Source organism: Crinia signifera, chromosome 1, assembly GCF_055691185.1.
Source record: "Crinia signifera chromosome 1, ASM5569118v1, whole genome shotgun sequence".
Lineage (NCBI taxonomy): Eukaryota > Metazoa > Chordata > Amphibia > Anura > Myobatrachidae > Crinia > Crinia signifera.
The window spans coordinates 362,403,413-362,420,870 of NC_139217.1; the positions used below are offsets into that span (position 1 = coordinate 362,403,413).

Genomic DNA, 17,458 nt, shown 5'->3' on the forward strand with positions numbered 1-17,458 from the left:
TCCACCTCCACACTCACCCCAGCTCCGCTGCGCCGGTGTTTCCTCTCCTGCTGCACTCACAAAAGGCACCCAGTGCTGGTTCGGGAGAATCCCCCGCTCACGGTGGCCTAGGAGGGACACTCCGAACGGTGACTTCTCAATGCGGCCGCTAGAGGGAGCCGAGCTGTAAAACGATAGCTCCCGAAGGCAGGAAGGCAAACAGCGTTCTGTGAGAGCTCATCGTGAGCACGCCCAAGGCGTGACGTCACGGGAGTCCGCCCGGGGATGGGGATCTGCCCATCAATTTTGCATTTGCCGGAGTCCTGTTCCAAAGCGGCTTCCGTAGCGTTCATCATTGCTGGGTTGCCTGTACCTGTCTCTGTCCCACGTGTGAAAGCCGGATGCTGCTGCTGAGGCGCACACGCTGGAGGTGAGCTCGGATCTCCTTCTCCGGTCACAGGCGCAGATCTCTCTGCTCCAACTCCGCGCTGCCCGGTAAACCCGGACACTTGTGCTGATTGCTGCCCTGTGCGCCGGCGTCCCGCTTCCTCAGTGTCTGCGGGCAGCCTTAGGTGTTCCCGGCTTCTCCCTGCAATTACCTTGGCTCGGATGATGTAGTTACACTGGGCCGGTAATCCGTATAAAGTGTACTCCCTGCAGTGCCCCAGCAGCCTTGTGGCCTCCCTAATCCTGTGTCTTTGTCCATATGTCAGCTATTTATATACTATACTGTTAATGATACATTGTGTCAGTGCTGCTTTTCTATGTATGTGAGGTGAATGACTCCAGCAGCTGCCATCAGATGTGACATTCCTGTAATTTTTCTATTGCAGTAACCTACCCTCCTTTGCTCATGGCTGACCCCCCAGTAAAGAGCACCAGTGTGGGGGCCAGGAAGTTTCAAGAGGAACCGGAGGCTGTGGAGGAAAATGGGCACCATGCAAAGCGGTTTAAAGCAGACACTGAGGAGCAAAACAAGAAGCATCCCAAGAGGAAAGTGGTCCTATTGATGGCCTATTCTGGAAAGGGTTACCATGGAATGCAAGTAATGATCTGACATAGTCACTAAAGCTTTTTGGTTATAAAGATGTCCGTCATTGTCAGATGTTAAATGTCTCCCCCTTTTTCTTTGTTTGTTTATCTGGGACACCAATGCAAAATTATATTTTCTTAGACTATTACTATTTAGCCCAATTCTGGTTATTAATGTAGTCTATAAATCTTTAAAATATGTTCAATATATCGTATGATGTCTAGCCATCGCTGGCTTTGTTTGCAAGATGACTGACAGCCAGGGCCATTTATAGGCAGCTGGCCGGTGTTTTCTTGGATTGCCCCAGAAAACGCTGGTGTTGCCTGGCTGTGGGAGTGAAGGCCGCACGACTAGAACCAGCCCCGGGCTCATTGAGGTCACAGAAATAAAAGGGGGGGGGGGTTGGGGGAGAGCTGAGGCCCCCTGTTTTTTTTATTACCAGCACCAGGCTCTTGGTCTGGTCCTGGTTTCCAAAATACGGTTGACAAAAAGGTTGACTTGATGCACCTGCCAATTCATTGGGGGCTCTGGCCCTTGGAGACTGAATGAGTGCTCTCTGTATGATTCTGTAACTTTTGTGTGTTTCCTCCCTTATTTTTTTTACAAACGGTGGCACCAAACTCTAAAGGTGCCCATACACATTACAATTATTGTATACAATATCGCATCTCATTGCATCTCGGTTTTGCGCTGAGATCTAGTACAAAAAGTATGTGCAGCACTAGATCTCATCTCATCGCAAAACAGAGCAATATTGTATACACTAATTGTAACGTGTATGAGCACCTTGACTAGTATTCAGGTGAGTGGGATGAACATACACCTCTGGTAATGAGATATTTACTCATTACTAAGGAGTAGTTCTAAAATCTGCACATCATACAAATTGTGATTAAGCATAAAGCTCCAAAAGTAATTAAAAAAGTTCCATTAAAAATATTCCCCATTAAAGGAAAATACTTGAGGTTTTGGGTTCGATTCCCACCATCTGTACATAGTTTATATGTTCTTTGAGCTCACATGGGTTTCCTCCCGCACTTAAAAACATGCAGAAAGTGGCAGGTGTAGGCCTGAACATGTGGTAGGGGACATAGTCTGTATGTTCCAGTGGGGAAGACTAAATATTCTCTGTGTAGAGCTGCAGAATGTGCGTGCTATATAAATTACTGTTCATTAATATACTTATTGCATTGATCTGAACTGATATGTGTATTTATATTCACTCCTGCAGAGAAATGTGGGATCTTCCCAGTTTAAAACAATTGAGGATGAGTTAGTACAGGCACTTGTCCTGTCTGGTTTAATTCCAGAGAACCATGCAGAAGACATGAAGAAGATGTCCTTTCAGAGGTGTGCCCGCACAGATAAGGTAAGTGTTTTAATAATATACAGTAGGTTTAACCTCCACTTATCCCATACCCCCATTAGGTAATATTTTAAGATATTTAATCATGTTCCGGTTAGTAAATCTATTCTTCTGTTATAGATTTTGCCAAACTCTGCCGTTAGTCCAGGTTATTTTGATATCCATGCTTGGACACAGGTGACTTAATTAGTAGCTCAGTCAGTTTGACATAATCATCTGAAGCATGGGTATTCTTATAACATGGACTGGAAGGGCAAAGCTTGGGAAACTATTATCCCTCCTGTTTTAATTAAGCAGAAATCCACAAACATGGCTTGTTACTAGTAATTGAGAACTCTGGATCTAGAGTAGTTGTTTCCAGTTCCTTGAAATAGACTGACCCATGCAAGTTCTGTTTGGTTTATTGCCTTATCACTCACACAACAGTCAGAGCTTGGTCCCCTCTATGCTGACCAAACAACGTAAAAGTTTAGTAATGGCTTACTAAAGCTGGGTACGCACTAATAGAAATATCTGCCGATCAATCGATCTGTAAGGGCGTCGGCTGTGGTGCACAGCTGACGTGATATATCAGTGAATGACGCCGTTCAGATATATTGCTTGTACACACTGGCCGATGGTGCATCGATTTATCGTCTGTTTAATTGAATTGACGATATATATCAGCCAGTGTGATATTCAATATTCTTCAGCACCATGCGACAATAAGGAAGCCACCCTCCGTGGTTGATTTTTTTTTTTTTTTTTTTTTTTTTTTTCTTTAAGAGTTTATTTCAGAAAAATGCATATGAGGAACACATTTTATGATGTTACAGATGGAAGGACATGACCAGTTAAAGAACCTATCAGACTGCAAAAACGATAAATATATTTTATTTTGCAATATGCTGGAAATGTAGGACATTGGAAGTGTTCATTTCAACCGTACCAATCCAGCCAGTATAACAATATGCACCTTAATTAGTGTGGCTATAGACAAAACTCTGTGTAATCGGGCAACAATGGGGGACAGTTGCGGTGCCTCCAACCTATAATATGGGTCATGAGACAGCTGGCACATGTTAGAATCTCACTGTTACTCTTATGCCTGGTACACACCAGGACGACTAGGGCCCGATCCCCTCAATCTAGATCTAATTCCGACCAATTGGATGTAGATTGTGTGGTGATTGGGCCCTTTTCTGTCCTGGTGTGGACCGATGCGCGGTCCCGCGGGTCGGTTGTTATTCAGATCCTACCTGCTGCAGGTAGGATCTGAATAACGACCATACTGCCGGGTGCGGGTCTCCATCGGATTGGACCCGCTCACGGTGCTCATCGTGAGCGGGTCGTGCCCCCCCCCCCATCATCGTGAGCGGGTCTGAAGAAACACTGACGACCCGCTCACAATGTGCATCGTGAGCGGGTCGTCGTGGTGTGTACCCCACATTACTGTGCTCCTCAAATCTAGAGGCATGACTGATTCCGTAGTCACAGGAAGCAAAGCTTTTACCTGGAATCAGGAGCAACCTTTCTAAGCCACTACATATCTGTGTCTTGCAGCTGCATTATTGTCCTACGACCACTTTCTGCGAGAGTAGGGATGAAGGAGACAAAGGAGTACTCTACACTTCTCTAGTTGAATAGCTCTTGTGTATTCCTTTTTGATTGTTCTCTCATTTGCATTTTCGTCTTTTACCCAATTTGTACTCCCTTCCTTTATTCCTATTGTGTGCTCCTCTGATTTAGTTAAAAATTGTCTAGATGTTTATTACTTTGAACACCTAATAAAACATTTAGGCATTGATGATAGATACTCTAGAAAGAAGCAAGATTTATAAATGGTAGAAACCTCAAACTTTAATGTTGAATTTTTGGCTCAAAGGTAACATGGCAGTAATTCGGCATATCTGATACAGAGTCTGTGCACCATTAAAATTGTAGAAATGCTTAGGTTTCTTGTGTGGACCATTAAAGCCACTGCCAGGGAACATTCATGGAATAGCCTCTAACCATTACATATGATTACAATTGGAGCTGCATGTGGTATAAGTACCTTGTCATCCTCCTTACCCTTTTGTGTCTCGCCCTGTGAAGTAGGTGCGAGCTCTGCATGTTTTTAGATATAAATAAGGAATGTGTCAGTCATTATACATTTATTTTCCTATTTAGGGTGTTTCAGCTGCAGGACAAGTTGTGTCGTTAAAAATATGGCTGATGGAGGACACGGTGGAAAAATTGAATAGTCACCTCCCTTCTAACATCAGGATATTGGGTAAGGAATGTACTACAGCACTCTCTCTATATGTAATCCTGCTATTTAAGTTTATTATGTGGTTCTCCACAACCCCATCTGCAATTAATAACAGTACACAATTAGAATTTCTGAGTGGCATTTGTGCAGCTAAGTGTAATTGGTTCTGTTATAAAGGTGTAGGCTGTACTGCCTTTTAATGGAATAACTTACAACATTTGTCCTTAAGTAATAGGCTGCGAGATGCAGACATGTGTGGTATTTTGAAATGTTTGACCATATTTAAAAGCGGCAACAATTTATAAGGCAGAACCAACTCTATTTTGCCTTTTTAAATGTATTGCCGCTTTTAAAATGTGCTAACTCATTGGAAACCGAAGGCCCAAAGTCTTTCCATGAGAGAACATCGCCTCACATTTCGGAACTTTCTTTCAAATATATTCCCTGTTTGAACTTGTGTTTTTTTTTTTTTTTTTTTTTTACGTTTGTATATTAATAGATCACAGTACAACAAAGAAATGCCTAAAAAAATTATACACAATACATTTGAGGAGTCATTTTGAAATTGTGTAAAATGTGATCCATTTTAACAATTTTGTAAAGAAATAAAAAGAGAAGTCCTGAGTAATGCAATTATTTAGGAAGAGCCAGAAGAGAGAATATGAGAGAAGAGGGAGAAAGAAAGAGTAAGATTACAAGAAAAGGGACAAAAAGATAGAAAAAGAAGGTAGGAAGAAAGGGTGCATCCTCGGCAAAGTACAAGAATAGGTAAAAATAGATCATGATTCAGTCAACAAGGCTCAATATCAAATAGCAAAAGGAGAGGTGATTTGCTGCTGGAGTGAAACTCAAGGAGACCATTTTCAGCTTTTAAATTTCTTTTGTGAGAATGAGTTCTCTGATTACCATGTCCCCCAATATGAATGATGGCTGTGTTGAATCTGCCCCAAAAGCTCAAATTTTGGAAACGGTGGTAGAAAATGGGAGACTATTGCCATGAGCAATATGTGCCATTGTTAGAAAATTAAATGTATTTAATTCAGTGATGGAGAATATCAATATGAATAAAGGCATGTTAGGAAAACTACATCCACGGTCATGGACCTGTCTCATGTAAATGTTTTTCAAGGTAGGAAGGAAAACTTTTCATTTATTTTTGAAGGTATATGAAAATGAGATTGTTGGTTGTTCATGTAGGTATTCATAATGAGACAGATTTACACATTACCTGACTCCTTTCTTTTGTTGCAAACTTTTCTTAAAGGTTTAAAGAGAGTCACTGGACGTTTTAACTCCAAGAACTCATGTGATGCTCGAACTTACTCTTACACATTGCCCACTTTTGCTTTCGCACATAAAGACCGGGAAACACAGGATGAAGGCTTCCGGCTTAGCCAAGAAACATTAGACCGAGTGAATGAACTGCTTGCCCTTTACAAAGGAACCCACAATTTCCATAACTTCACATCTCAGAAAGGCCCCCGGGACCCCAGTGCAAAGCGCTATATCATGGAGATGCACTGCGAGCCACCTTTCCAGCAAGGAGGCCTTGAGCTGGCTGTAATTAAAGTGAAAGGCCAGAGTTTCATGATGCATCAGATACGCAAGATGATTGGGCTAGTCATTGCTGTGGTGAAGGGGTATGCTCTTCCCTCCATCATGGAGCACAGCTGGGGTGAGAAAAAGGTAGATATACCAAAAACACCTGGTCTGGGACTGGTACTAGAAAGAGTTCACTTTGAGAAGTACAACCGGCGTTTTGGGAATGATGGCCTACATGAGTCTTTGGATTGGGCAGAAGAAGAGGAAAAGATTGAGGCCTTCAAGAGAGCACACATATATCCTACAATTATACAAACTGAAATTGAAGAAAAGTCTATGGCAAGCTGGCTTGCCACATTATCCATTCATGACTATGAGGCCACCTCACAGCAGAATGTGAATAGCCATAAGGTAACTACAAAAGTGAATGTTTTCAATAATTTGCATAAGTCTTGGTCCCCACTGAAAATGCTGTCACTGACCATATTGTCACATTTGACGATAGGGGGTATCGTTAACGATCCGTGGGAGTGCGCAATGGTAACAATATAATGGGTACACACTGAACGATATGCATGTGATATTGTTAACATGCATATTGTTATAGCAAATTATGCAGTGTGTACCCACTGTCAGAGCTAGTACTATGGATAATCTGTTATAGTGACATTCCATGTGTACTGGAAAATGCAAAATCCAACATGCATCAGAGTGACCATCATTCTTCCGTCAGACAATCAAGCAAGATCCTTTTTTTTTTTTTGTTCTTTATGAATGCCTCGTGATAAAAAAAAAGGGGGGGGCGGCTCTAAAACAGTGGGAAACGGCACATTAGAGTTATCTGAGGGTGCTTTCATTTTGGATAATATTTGTTATTTTTAACTCCCTATCAACTTTCGTACGTTCTGCCATTTTTCTACTTTGATTTAACATAACATGATTGCTACAATAAGATACAGCTCCCATATTTATATGTATAATATTCTGTCATTTCCTGTTGCTTCCAGGTGGAGGGTGCAGCACTTGTGCAGAGCGATGAAGGAGGAGACTCTGACTGAGTGCAGATTTGTCTGTAATCCTGCCACGTGACGCCTGAGGTTACAGCACATGACCATGCTGCAGATGAATAGCTTTTTATCGTGATTGGGAATATTGCATATCTGTTTTTTAAACACCTCGTGTGCAAGATGCAGCTCTCCCCATTCCCCCCCCCCCCCCCCCCCCCATTTTATTTTCTCATTTAGTACAACTTGTTTTTGTATTTTTTATTTCCCCCCTGCCTTTACAATATGTGGATGAGGTAGATGGAATGTACTGCATAACTTCCTAATGGCTTAGACAAGAGTTCCATACTGTATAGAAGAGAAGGCAGCTGATGGCTTAGCAATGTAAAGATGAACCATCACAGGTTAGAGGATTGTTTTTCTTTTGTTGCCCCTTGAAATAGTTTCAAAACTTTAACTATTTTATAGACTTTTCAAATTGAAATTTTGAAAGCCTTTCTCTAAATGGTCATTTCAGAAACAATAATTTTGGTTTGTGTTATGACATTTATGCCAAAATGTAATATCTGATTGTACACTTATTACTGGCCTAATTCAGCTGCTGACTTTATGTACATCATCAGCTGTTGTGGATGAGTGGCTTGACAGGTACATGAAGTCTGGCGAGCTCTTCATAGCTGTGTAATAAACACAACTTTTTTTTATTTTATTTATAATAAACACAGTTTGAACATTTGTGTCTTTATTTAGACTTTTTGCAGTTGTGTTAACACTGTGCCCAGCTTCATGAATTCTCTGTTGTGGGTTTACTGCTTATAAGGTAGAACTCAATGTTTTAATATGGTTTTCATGACAAAAGGTTGGAACTAGAGGTAGAAGAGCATATTAAATAGCACATTTATTTTATTTGCTTATTATATAGTACTGTGCGCGTGCACAATACATCCTTACAAGTCTATCTATGCCTGTGTGGATGAGGTAGATATTGTGTTTCACGCCTGGCAATGGATACAGTTTTGGCTAAGGGCGGTTCTGGGTTGCAATCAATGCTCCAAGCAACCTTTTTACAGTGCAGATATGCTGAAAAGCAGCTAACTTACAACTGCGCTTTATTAAACTTACTATAGTTCATACATCCATTAATCCAAGTTACTAATTATTAATAGTAAAATTATAGCAAAGCAATGGAATCTGCTGCGCTATATAAGAAACTGTAAATAAATAATGGTAGGACATGAAATACCGCCTGTCAACACGTCAGCTGAAAAAAAGTAAAAAAAAATTGCCGACCTTTTGACTGTCTGACTAACCGTTGTCTAACTAATGCTTGTGTAGATCTTCCTACCCTGTCGCCCTTAGCCATGTCAACCTTGTGTGGTCAGCCCAATGCATGTCAACCTAATGTGTCGACTCATACCCGGCCCATAGTTTTGGTAAAATAAAAAGATGGTAGTCTCCAATTCCATGTAGATTACTGAAAATGAAACCAGATTACCTATGCCTGCCCACTTCCTTATTTAGAAGTCGCAAATAGCGTGGAATATGGACACCTATTTCTCCACAATACGAATGCATACGACATCGGAAAATACCAATCAGTCAAATACGACTGCTTTGTAAATTCCCCTCCAGAATATGAATTTGTGTATGGCTATACCAGTCGCAAGCATTCGTATTCAGAATACGAATAAGAAAAAACATATTTGTATTCTTATTAAATGTCCCTCTAAGTGTATTCTGGTTAGTTTAGGGGATTGGGGGCCCAAAACAGTTAAAGTGCCCCATGCGGTGTAAATCCAACTCTGCTACCCAGTATTTGTTTGGTGATACTCTGCGTAATAAATAGACATCTTTACTTTGGTTAGTGAATTAAAATTTATTTAAGAAATGATGTTCTGGCCATATTTATTACTCCTTCTGTGTCCAGCAATTTCACCTGCAAAGCACAAAACTGTTAGGTTGGCTGACACCAGAGACATTATTCATGGCTATCTTGTAAAATAATTCTGATTGCTACTTTTTTCCCATCAAGATGTGCACAGCAGATGTCCTGCATGTATGTATTAGTGATACGAGAATCATGATCTATCTGCTCTATTACTTAATCTGAAAATTGTATCATCGTCTGTTAAACTTCAGAAAAGAGCAGACCCCACGTGTTGTCAGTGTTTAGAAATTACGCAGCGGGAGAATGATATAGTACATACACACTGACCGATATTGGTCAGTGACGTCACCCATCTCCTGCTCCGTACATGTGGTTGCGATATTATCAGATAAAGCAGATGACTGAGTGGGGTTTGGGGGTTGTTTACACTGTATCCTTTTTTTCCTTTTATTTTTTTAATTTCTCTTTCAATGGTCCTGGTGACACAGCTCAACATTGGGATGTAGGGGGGGTCCGTAGGAGCCAGGCACCTATCCTAAAGCTTTTGGATGGTAGGCTCCTCCCTTCTGCATCCCAGAGTTCCTCAGTTCGTGTTAGGTGCCCACTGGAGTGGGTGCTATTCTAAAGGGCTGCTGGAGCAGCCGAAGGATTAGAGTTAGTTAGGAGTTTTTTTTTATTTTATTAACTTTTACACTAGCTAGGTAGGCACAGTGTGAGGATTCTCACTGAATCCTCACACTGACAGCGCAGCAGGAGCTGACCGAAGAACGTCCTGTCAGCTCACTGTGCACGGGGGAGACGCTGTCTGGTCTCTCTGTACAGCGCTTACAGCTTCTACTAAGAAGCTGCCTGGGCTCCGGAGTGCTCTGAAACCGGCTTCACGCTAGGTGGGGATCATGGGGGACAGGCGCTCCGTGATGGCGGTGGCCATTTTCTGCAGAGCTTACACACTGAGCTCCTATATGAGAGGACAGCAGTGTGTTACAGGCATGTTCCAAGTGGTCCCCAGCAGAGGGGGAGACACTGGAACTTGGAGATCCTGCAGTGGGAGCGGCTGTCGGGGGTGGTTGGCGCCAAAAGCCACGGACTCCGCAGCAGCAGGGACTTGGTCTCTTCCCTCACTCTGTTTTGGCGCCATTCGGAACGCTTGCAGCGGAGCTGAGCTGGCTGACAGATCCTGGCAGAGTGATTGGATTTCCTGGGCATCGTTTTCCCCACTGTGAACGCTTCAGACAGATAAGTGACTGAGTACATTGGCTCTGTATAAAACGCCTGTACATTTTGCGCTGTGACTGTGTTAATTTTACATCATGTCTGAGCAACAGTCTGTGGCTTTGGGGGAGGGAGCCCTTAATGCATTGAGCGCCTGCAGTGTTTGTACACTGAATTTTGTCCCTGAGCAGATGGCCAAGGGGGGCTTGTGTATTACTTGCGCTGCGGTGAGACCCATGGGGAGTGAACCCCAGAGGGTAGAGCAATCGGAACCTGCGTGGGCCAGTGCCCTGGGCAGGTCTGTTAATGCCTTAGTGCAATTGCTGGACAGGCAGAGTGATGTGTTGGTAGCTTCCCCGAGACCTATGTCATCATCTCAGCAGTCCTCTGGCTCCTTGCCTCTGACCCAGGCAGATCCTGGCTTCTTACAGGTCATTGCAGGATACTGCTAAGGGGATCAGCAGGTTTAATTATTTGTTAGACAAATTTGATGGTGATACTGTGGGGACCCCTAAAAGGTCTTATTCAGTGCCATTGCTTGTTGCTGAAGAGGAGGGAGAGTACACAGACATCCCCTGGGATCAAGGTGATGACTCTGAGGATTCCTCGGCCTCAGGGGTGGAGGATTTGATTACAGCTGTTAAACAGGCTTTGAACTTGTCTGTGGAGGATAAAACTCCTGCAAAAGGTGTTTTTAAAAGGCAGCGTGAGGAAACTTACCTTTCCTGCGGATGAAGGTTTACAGGATTTATTGGAAGGGGCTTGGAAAACGCCCGATAAAAGGCTACAGATGCCTAAGAGATTTTTAAGTCTATACCCCATGCCTGAGGATCATGCAGACCTCTGGTAAAAAAAATTCCGGTGGTAGATGCTTCTGTGGCACGGCTTTCTAAAGCCACGGTGCTACCTTCCAGGGGGGGCAGCCTTTAAGGACCCCGTAGACAAGAAGCTGGAAGGTAACCTCAAGGCAATATTTGAGGGGGTAGGCTACACTTTACGCCCTCTTATAGCATCAGCCTGGGTCTCTAAGGCCATGATTGTGTGGGCCAATGACCTGTGTACAATTTTACATGCTGATCCATGTGGCTTGCTGAGAAGCTTAAAGCAGCTGCGGAGTATGTGCTTGAGGCTGAGGAGGAAGCTCTCAAAATGGCTTCCAGAGTTTCCACAGTGTCCGTCAATGCCAGGAGAGTGCTTTGGCTTAAAGCCTGGGAGGCGGATAATGAATCAAAAAAGGCCTTAGAGGCATTGGCTTTTAAAGGAAAGCTGTTGTTTGGTTCAGAGCTGGATGAAATTATTAAGCACGGGAGGCAAAAGTACCTTCCTGCCGGCTCCTGCAGCTAAGCAGGCCTCAAGGTTTTCTGCTTTTAGGCCATCCTTTCTGCCCTCCCCTAGAGGGGGTGCGTCCTTTCGAGGACAGTCTTTTAGGGAAAGTTTCAGTCCTCCAGGGGCAAGGCCCCAAAGTCAAAGTTCGGTTCCTTTCATAAGAAACCAAGCACCAAGGGAGAGGACAAGCCCTCCGCATGACTACCTGGGGAATACCCCAGCGGTGGTCAAGGTGGGGGGGCGTCTGAGATGGTTCAGGGCTGCGTGGGCATTGTTGGACCGGGATTCCTGGGTGCTAGACATTGTATCCCAGGGTTACAGAATTCCCTTCAAAGGTCTTCCTCCGAGAAGATTCATTCCTACACCACTGCCAAAGGAGTCGCGGCTCCATGTTGCTCTTTTGGCAGCGGCTCAATCACTCTTAGAGAAAGGGGTGGTTATCCCGGTCCCTCGAGCGGAGTGGAAGAAAGGCTTTTATTCCACTCTGTTTTTGGTGCCCAAGCCAGACTGGTCTTTCAGACCAATCTTAAATCTAAAGTCCTTGAATCTCCATCTGTGGGTAGACCATTTCAAGATGGAATCTCTACGGTCTGTGCTGCTAAGCCTGGACCAGGGAGAATTTTTGGCGTCCATGGATGTCCAGGACGCATATCTTCATGTGCCAATCCATCCGGAACATCAGGCTCTATTAAGGTTTGTGATAGGAGACCTGCATTTGCAATTCCAGGCGTTGCCCTTTGGTCTGGCCACAGCACCAAGGGTATTCACCAAAATAATGTCAGTAATGGCGGCGGCCCTCCGACTGAGGGGAATCACTGTGATTCCGTATTTGGACGACCTACTGTTCAAAGCAGAGTCGGCTGAAGAGTTGCAGAGTCACTTGGCAGAAGCCATCAGGTTTTTGCAGGCTCACTGTTGGCTTTTAAATTTACAAAAGTCTCAGTTGGTGCCGTCACAGAGACTCCAGTTCCTGGGAGTTGTCCTGGATACCCATCTACATTGGGTATTCCTACCAGAGACAAAGACCAGGGACCTGGCCTCCTTTGTGCGGGAGATCCTGGCGCCTCAGAGCCCATCGGTTTGGAGGTGTCTCAAACTGTTGGGGAAAATGGTGGCCACTTTCGAGACGCTACAGTTCGCCAGGTTCCACTCTCGAGTGTTCCAGTGGAACATCCTGACATCTTGGTCAGGGAATACTCAGACCATGAAGTCAGAGCACATAGTGTTGTCTCCAGAGACACGGTCTTCCCTGCATTGGTGGATGGAGGTGGATTTCCTTCAGTGGGGTCGGTCTCTGCAGTCCTGGGACTGGTTGGTATTCACTACCGGCGCCAGTCTCAGGGGCTGGGGGGCAGTGGTTTTGGACCTGCGCCTCCAGGGCTTATGGACCTCGGAGGAGTCTGCCTTGCCGATCAATATCCTGGAACTACGGGCTGTGTGGAAAGTGATATCTCTGGCAGGAGAAAGATTGCAGGGTCTTCCTTTAAGGATTCAGATCGACAACGCCATGGCTGTGGCGTACCTGAATCATCAGGGAGGCACACGCAGCAAGCTGGCCATGTGGGAGGTTTCCCGGATATTCTTGTGGGAGGAACAGAATGTTCCAACGTTGTCAGCGATATTCATCCCGGGGGTGTAGAATATCAAGGCCGATTTCCTGAGCAGGGAGGAGCTGCTAGAAGGGGAAGGGAGCCTGAACCCACAAGTGTTTCATCAGATTACACTAAAGTCGGGAACTCCAGAGGTGGACCTGATGGCATCGAGGTTAAATCATCAGGTGCCCAGGTTCTATGCCAGGACAAGAGATCCACTGGCCGAAGCAGTGGATGCAATGACTATTCCCTGGGAGGGGAATCTGCTTTATGCCTTTCTGCCGTTTCCAATGCTGGCGAGAGTATTGAAAAGAATCCAGTCCCAAGGAATTCCGGTGATTCTAGTAGCCCCGGATTGGCCAAGGAGGTCCTGGTACTCGAGGCTTCAGAGATTGTCTGTGGACTCATGGCGTCTACCTCTGAGGTCAGATCTGTCTGTTAAACCAAGGGCCGTTCTTACACATGGATTCAGCTCGGCTAAATTTGACGGCTTGGCTATTGAAACCGCCATCTTGAAGAACAAGGGTTTCTAGGAGGCTGTGGTTAACACCATGGTAAAAGCTAGGAAGTCAGTGTCTTCAGCAGACTATTATAGGGTCTGGAATACCTATATTAGGTGGTGTGAAAGGCAGAAGTCTCATACATCACGATTTCGACTTTCAAAATTGTTGGAGTTTTTGCAGGATGGTTTTTCGTCTGGGTTAAGCCTTCAATCACTCAAGGTACAGATATCGGCCTTGTCGATTTATTTCCAGAAAAGGATAGCTTTGCTACCGGAGGTGCAAACTTTCCTGCAAGGGGTTTCATGATTGAAACCTCCCTACAAGCAACCAGTGGCTCCATGGGATTTATCGCTGGTACTGGAGTGTCTTCAAAAGGCGCCCTTTGAGCCGCTGAGGTCGGCTGACCTTAAGTTCCTTACATGGAAGCTTGTATTTTTGTTGGCTGTTGCGTCAGCAAAGAGAGTATCAGAGTTGGGAGCGTTGTCATGCAAGTCTCCATTTCTTATTTTTCATGATGACAGGGCTGTTCTTCGAACAGTACCCCAATTTTTGCCAAAAGTAGTCTCTGCTTTTCATCTGAATCAGGAGATAGTTCTGCCTGTCTGTGTTTCAACCCCCAGAGGGTTCAAGAAAAAGGGACAAATTGAGGAATTTGGATGTTATGCGCGCCTTGCGCATTTATGTGGACAGGGTGAAGGGTGTCAGGAAGACTGACACTTTGCTAGTCTTGTATGATGTGCACAAGATTGGTGGGCCTGCCTCTAAGCAGACCATTGTTAGGTGGTTGCGTTCTGTCATTGCCTTTGCATATACTAAGGTTGGTAGGCCTGTGCCGGCCAGGATTAATGCGCATACCACCAGGTCGGTCGCCACCTCTTGGGCGGTTCGACATGGGGCCACAGCTGGGCAGGTTTGCAGGGCCGCCACTTGGTCATCTGTTCACACTTTTGCCAAATTCTATAGGTTCCATGAGTTCGCGTCGGAGGACGCATCATTCGGGCGAGCAGTGATGAGGGCTGCAGACCTGAGCGTACCCACCCAAAGGACCGGCTCTGGAACGTCCCAATGTTGTTGTCACCAGGACCATTGAAAGAGAAAAAGGGATTTTTGTAAGAACTTACCGTTCAAATCCCTTTCTCTGATATGGTCCTGGTGACACAGCGGTCCCTCCCTTACGCTCAGTAAGTATGCCAGTGTTCATGATGTTTCATGTTATATATGGTTGAAAAGTTTTTTTGAAATTGTGCATATAATATGTGCAGGCATTTGTACTGAGTTAATGTATTCCAGTGGCTTTGAAAGATTGAACTGAGGAGTCTGGGATGCAGAAGGGAGGAGCCTACCCTCCAAAAGCTTTAGGATAGGTGCCTGGCTCCTACGGACCCTCTTACATCCCAATGTTGAGCTGTGTCACCAGGACCATATCAGAGAAAGGGTGTCACGCCTGGGGAAATTTGTGGACCCGGTACGGACACGGGAACTTCAGGAGTGCCTGGACCTCTGTATAATAAACGTGCTGGACAAATGAGCGGCTGTTGCATGAATGGGTTTATTGATGGTAAACTGTGACAGCAGCAGGAAGTTCACTTGCAAGTATGTCAGCGTCGCCGACACGAGGGTAGGCACTTTGGCGGAGGGTAATACCGGAATGCAGGCGCGGTGGGTAATTTCTTTAATGGGACAAAATGGACCATTTTTGAGAAGCGGTCAATGACGACCCAAATCGTGGTGTAACCTTGGGAGGCAGGCAGATCAGTAATAAAGTCCATCGATAGATGTGTCCATGGACGATGAGGAATGAGTAAGGGCAATAGAACTCCAGCTGGTGGTTGTCTGGACACCTTGTGCTGCGCACACTTGACGCAGGAGGAAATGTAAGTCGTCACATCGGTTTTTAGTGTGGGCCACCAATAGGACCTTTTTAGGAAGTCTACTGTCTTGTGGACCCCGGCATGACCCGTGAATCGGGAGGCATGGGCCTAAGTAATCAGTTTCCTTCGGAGATGGGGAGCGACATAGGTTTTCCCTGTCGGCGGTTGCGGCTGAGTTACGGCAAACACTTTGGACCCTATGACTGGATGAACCTTCGGTATCTGCTCGTCGGAAGACAAAGAACGGGACAAAGCATCTGCTTTCTGGTTTTGTGATCCTGGTCGGAAGGTTAAGGCGAAATTAAAACGGGTGAAGAACATGGCCCATCGAGCCAGGCGAGGATTGAGTCCTTGGATGTTCTTTAGGAAGATCAAATTGCGATGGTCGGTATAAATGGTGACTGGATGAGTAGCCCCCTCCAACAAGTAACGCCACTCCTCCAGGGCTAATTTTACAGCAAGAAGTTCTTGTTCTCCAATGTCATAATTTCTCTCGGCTGGAGAGAACTTTTTTGAAAAAAACCCGCAAGGATGCATTTTGAGGTCCTCGCTCCTTTGAGAGAGGACTGCGCCTACTGCTTCCGAGGATGCGTCCACCTCCAGGAAGAAGGGTTGACTTGTGTCTGGTTGTCTCAGGATGGGAGCTGAGGTGAATGCTTGCTTTAAGGAGCTAAAAGCAGATTCGGCTTCGGGGGTCCACTGAGCTGGATTTGCACCCTTTCGACCAGGGTAGAAAATCCTCTAATAAACTTCCGGTAATAATTAGAGAAGCCCAGGAATCGCTGGATGGCTTTCAGGGTTGTTGGTCGAGACCAATTTAGAACGGCTTGTACCTTTTCCGGGTCCATCTTTAGCCCATGTCCCAAAAAAGGCATAGAGGATTGTTCGAAGAAACACTTCTCCAACTTACAGTACAAGTGGTTCTCTCGTAACCTGTGGAGGACTTCTCGTACATGACGCCGGTGGGTTTTTAGATTCGAAGAGAAGATCAGGATATCGTCTAAGTAGACTACGACTGATTTATATAGAAGGACTCTAAAAATTTAATTTACGAAATTCTGGAACACAGCAGGAGCATTGCTGAGTCCAAATGGCATGACCAGATATTCAAATGTCCGTCACGGGTATTGAACGCGGTCTTCCATTCATCTCCGGCCCGGATCCGGATCAAATTGTATGCACCATGGAGATCTAATTTGGTGAAGAGCGTTGCTCCTTTAACCCGATCGAACAGTTCTGTAATAAGAGGAAGTGGGTAGCGATTCTTCACAGTGATTGCGTTCAGGCCCCGGTAATCTATGCAGGGTCTCAAGCCTCCATCTTTTTTCTGCACAAAGAAGAATCCTGCCCCTGCTGGTGAGGTTGACGGCCGAATGAAGCCCCTGGCTAGATTCTCTTGGATGTATTCGGACATTGCTTTGGTCTCTGGGAGCGAGAGTGGATAGGTGCGACCCCTCAGGGGATCTTTCCCTGGTAGGAGGTCAATGGGACAGTCCCAATTCCTGTGTGGGGGTAAAACCTCTGCTGCTCGCTTGCTGAAAAAATTGGAATAAGAGACATATGGAGACGGAATTTGCAAGGAGGGAGTGATGGAAACTTTATTAAGGGGTTGAATCTTGGGTAAACATGTGGAAGAACAACACTCTCCCCACGACAGTATTTCCATCCGTTGCCAATCAATATGGGGGTTATGCAGACTTAACCAGGGATAACCTAAAACTATTTGATGCGAGGCTTTCGGAATAACTAAAAACTGAATCTGTTCCCTATGGAGGGCTCCAACATAAACAGGAAGGGAAAAAGTCTGCTGAGTCACCGACCCACAAGAAATTCGACTTCCATCCACGGCAGATAAGGAAATACTTCGGGAGAGGTCTCTGATGGGAATCTTTAGTTGATGAACCAACTC

The 17,458-nt window shown here is 45.1% G+C and overlaps 3 protein-coding genes across 8 annotated transcripts in view; 1 reads left to right on the forward strand and 2 right to left on the reverse strand.

The window, feature by feature from the left end:
- LOC146009657 (E1A-binding protein p400-like) overlaps nt 1–202 on the reverse strand; it is a 106,827-nt gene extending 106,625 nt beyond the window's left edge. For all 5 annotated transcript variants that reach the window (XM_083150125.1, XM_083150119.1, XM_083150114.1 and 2 more), the window contains exon 1: nt 18–202. The gene's annotated coding sequence lies outside the window, so the exon portion shown is untranslated. The remainder of the gene's footprint in view (nt 1–17) is intronic.
- Nucleotides 201–7,892, forward strand: PUS1 (pseudouridine synthase 1). 2 transcript variants are annotated; one of them, XM_083150137.1, is made up of 6 exons: nt 201–474; nt 813–1,024; nt 2,244–2,381; nt 4,530–4,632; nt 5,876–6,564; nt 7,161–7,892. In XM_083150137.1, the coding sequence occupies exons 2-6, from the start codon at nt 833–835 to the stop codon at nt 7,209–7,211; spliced, it is 1,173 nt and encodes a 390-aa protein (XP_083006263.1). In that variant the 5' UTR covers nt 201–474; nt 813–832; the 3' UTR covers nt 7,212–7,892. The 2 variants fall into 2 exon arrangements, with proteins under 2 accessions (XP_083006263.1, XP_083006258.1); XM_083150132.1 differs by having other exon boundaries at nt 202–409.
- A 1,141-nt stretch (nt 7,893–9,033) lies between these two features.
- LOC146009682 (MORN repeat-containing protein 3-like) overlaps nt 9,034–17,458 on the reverse strand; it is a 55,036-nt gene continuing 46,611 nt past the window's right edge. The window contains exon 6 of the mRNA XM_083150142.1: nt 9,034–9,093. Coding sequence (XP_083006268.1) covers nt 9,034–9,093 — 60 coding nt within the window. The remainder of the gene's footprint in view (nt 9,094–17,458) is intronic.

Excerpts from the sequence above, each read along its gene's own strand:
- PUS1 (XM_083150137.1), top strand. The coding sequence starts at position 833 with ATGGCTGACCCCCCAGTAAAGAGCACCAGTGTGGGGGCCAGGAAGTTT. Across the intron at positions 4,633-5,875 it reads TTCTAACATCAGGATATTGG|GTTTAAAGAGAGTCACTGGA; the intron begins GTAAGGAATGTA and ends CTTTTCTTAAAG. Across the intron at positions 6,565-7,160 it reads AGAATGTGAATAGCCATAAG|GTGGAGGGTGCAGCACTTGT; the intron begins GTAACTACAAAA and ends TGTTGCTTCCAG.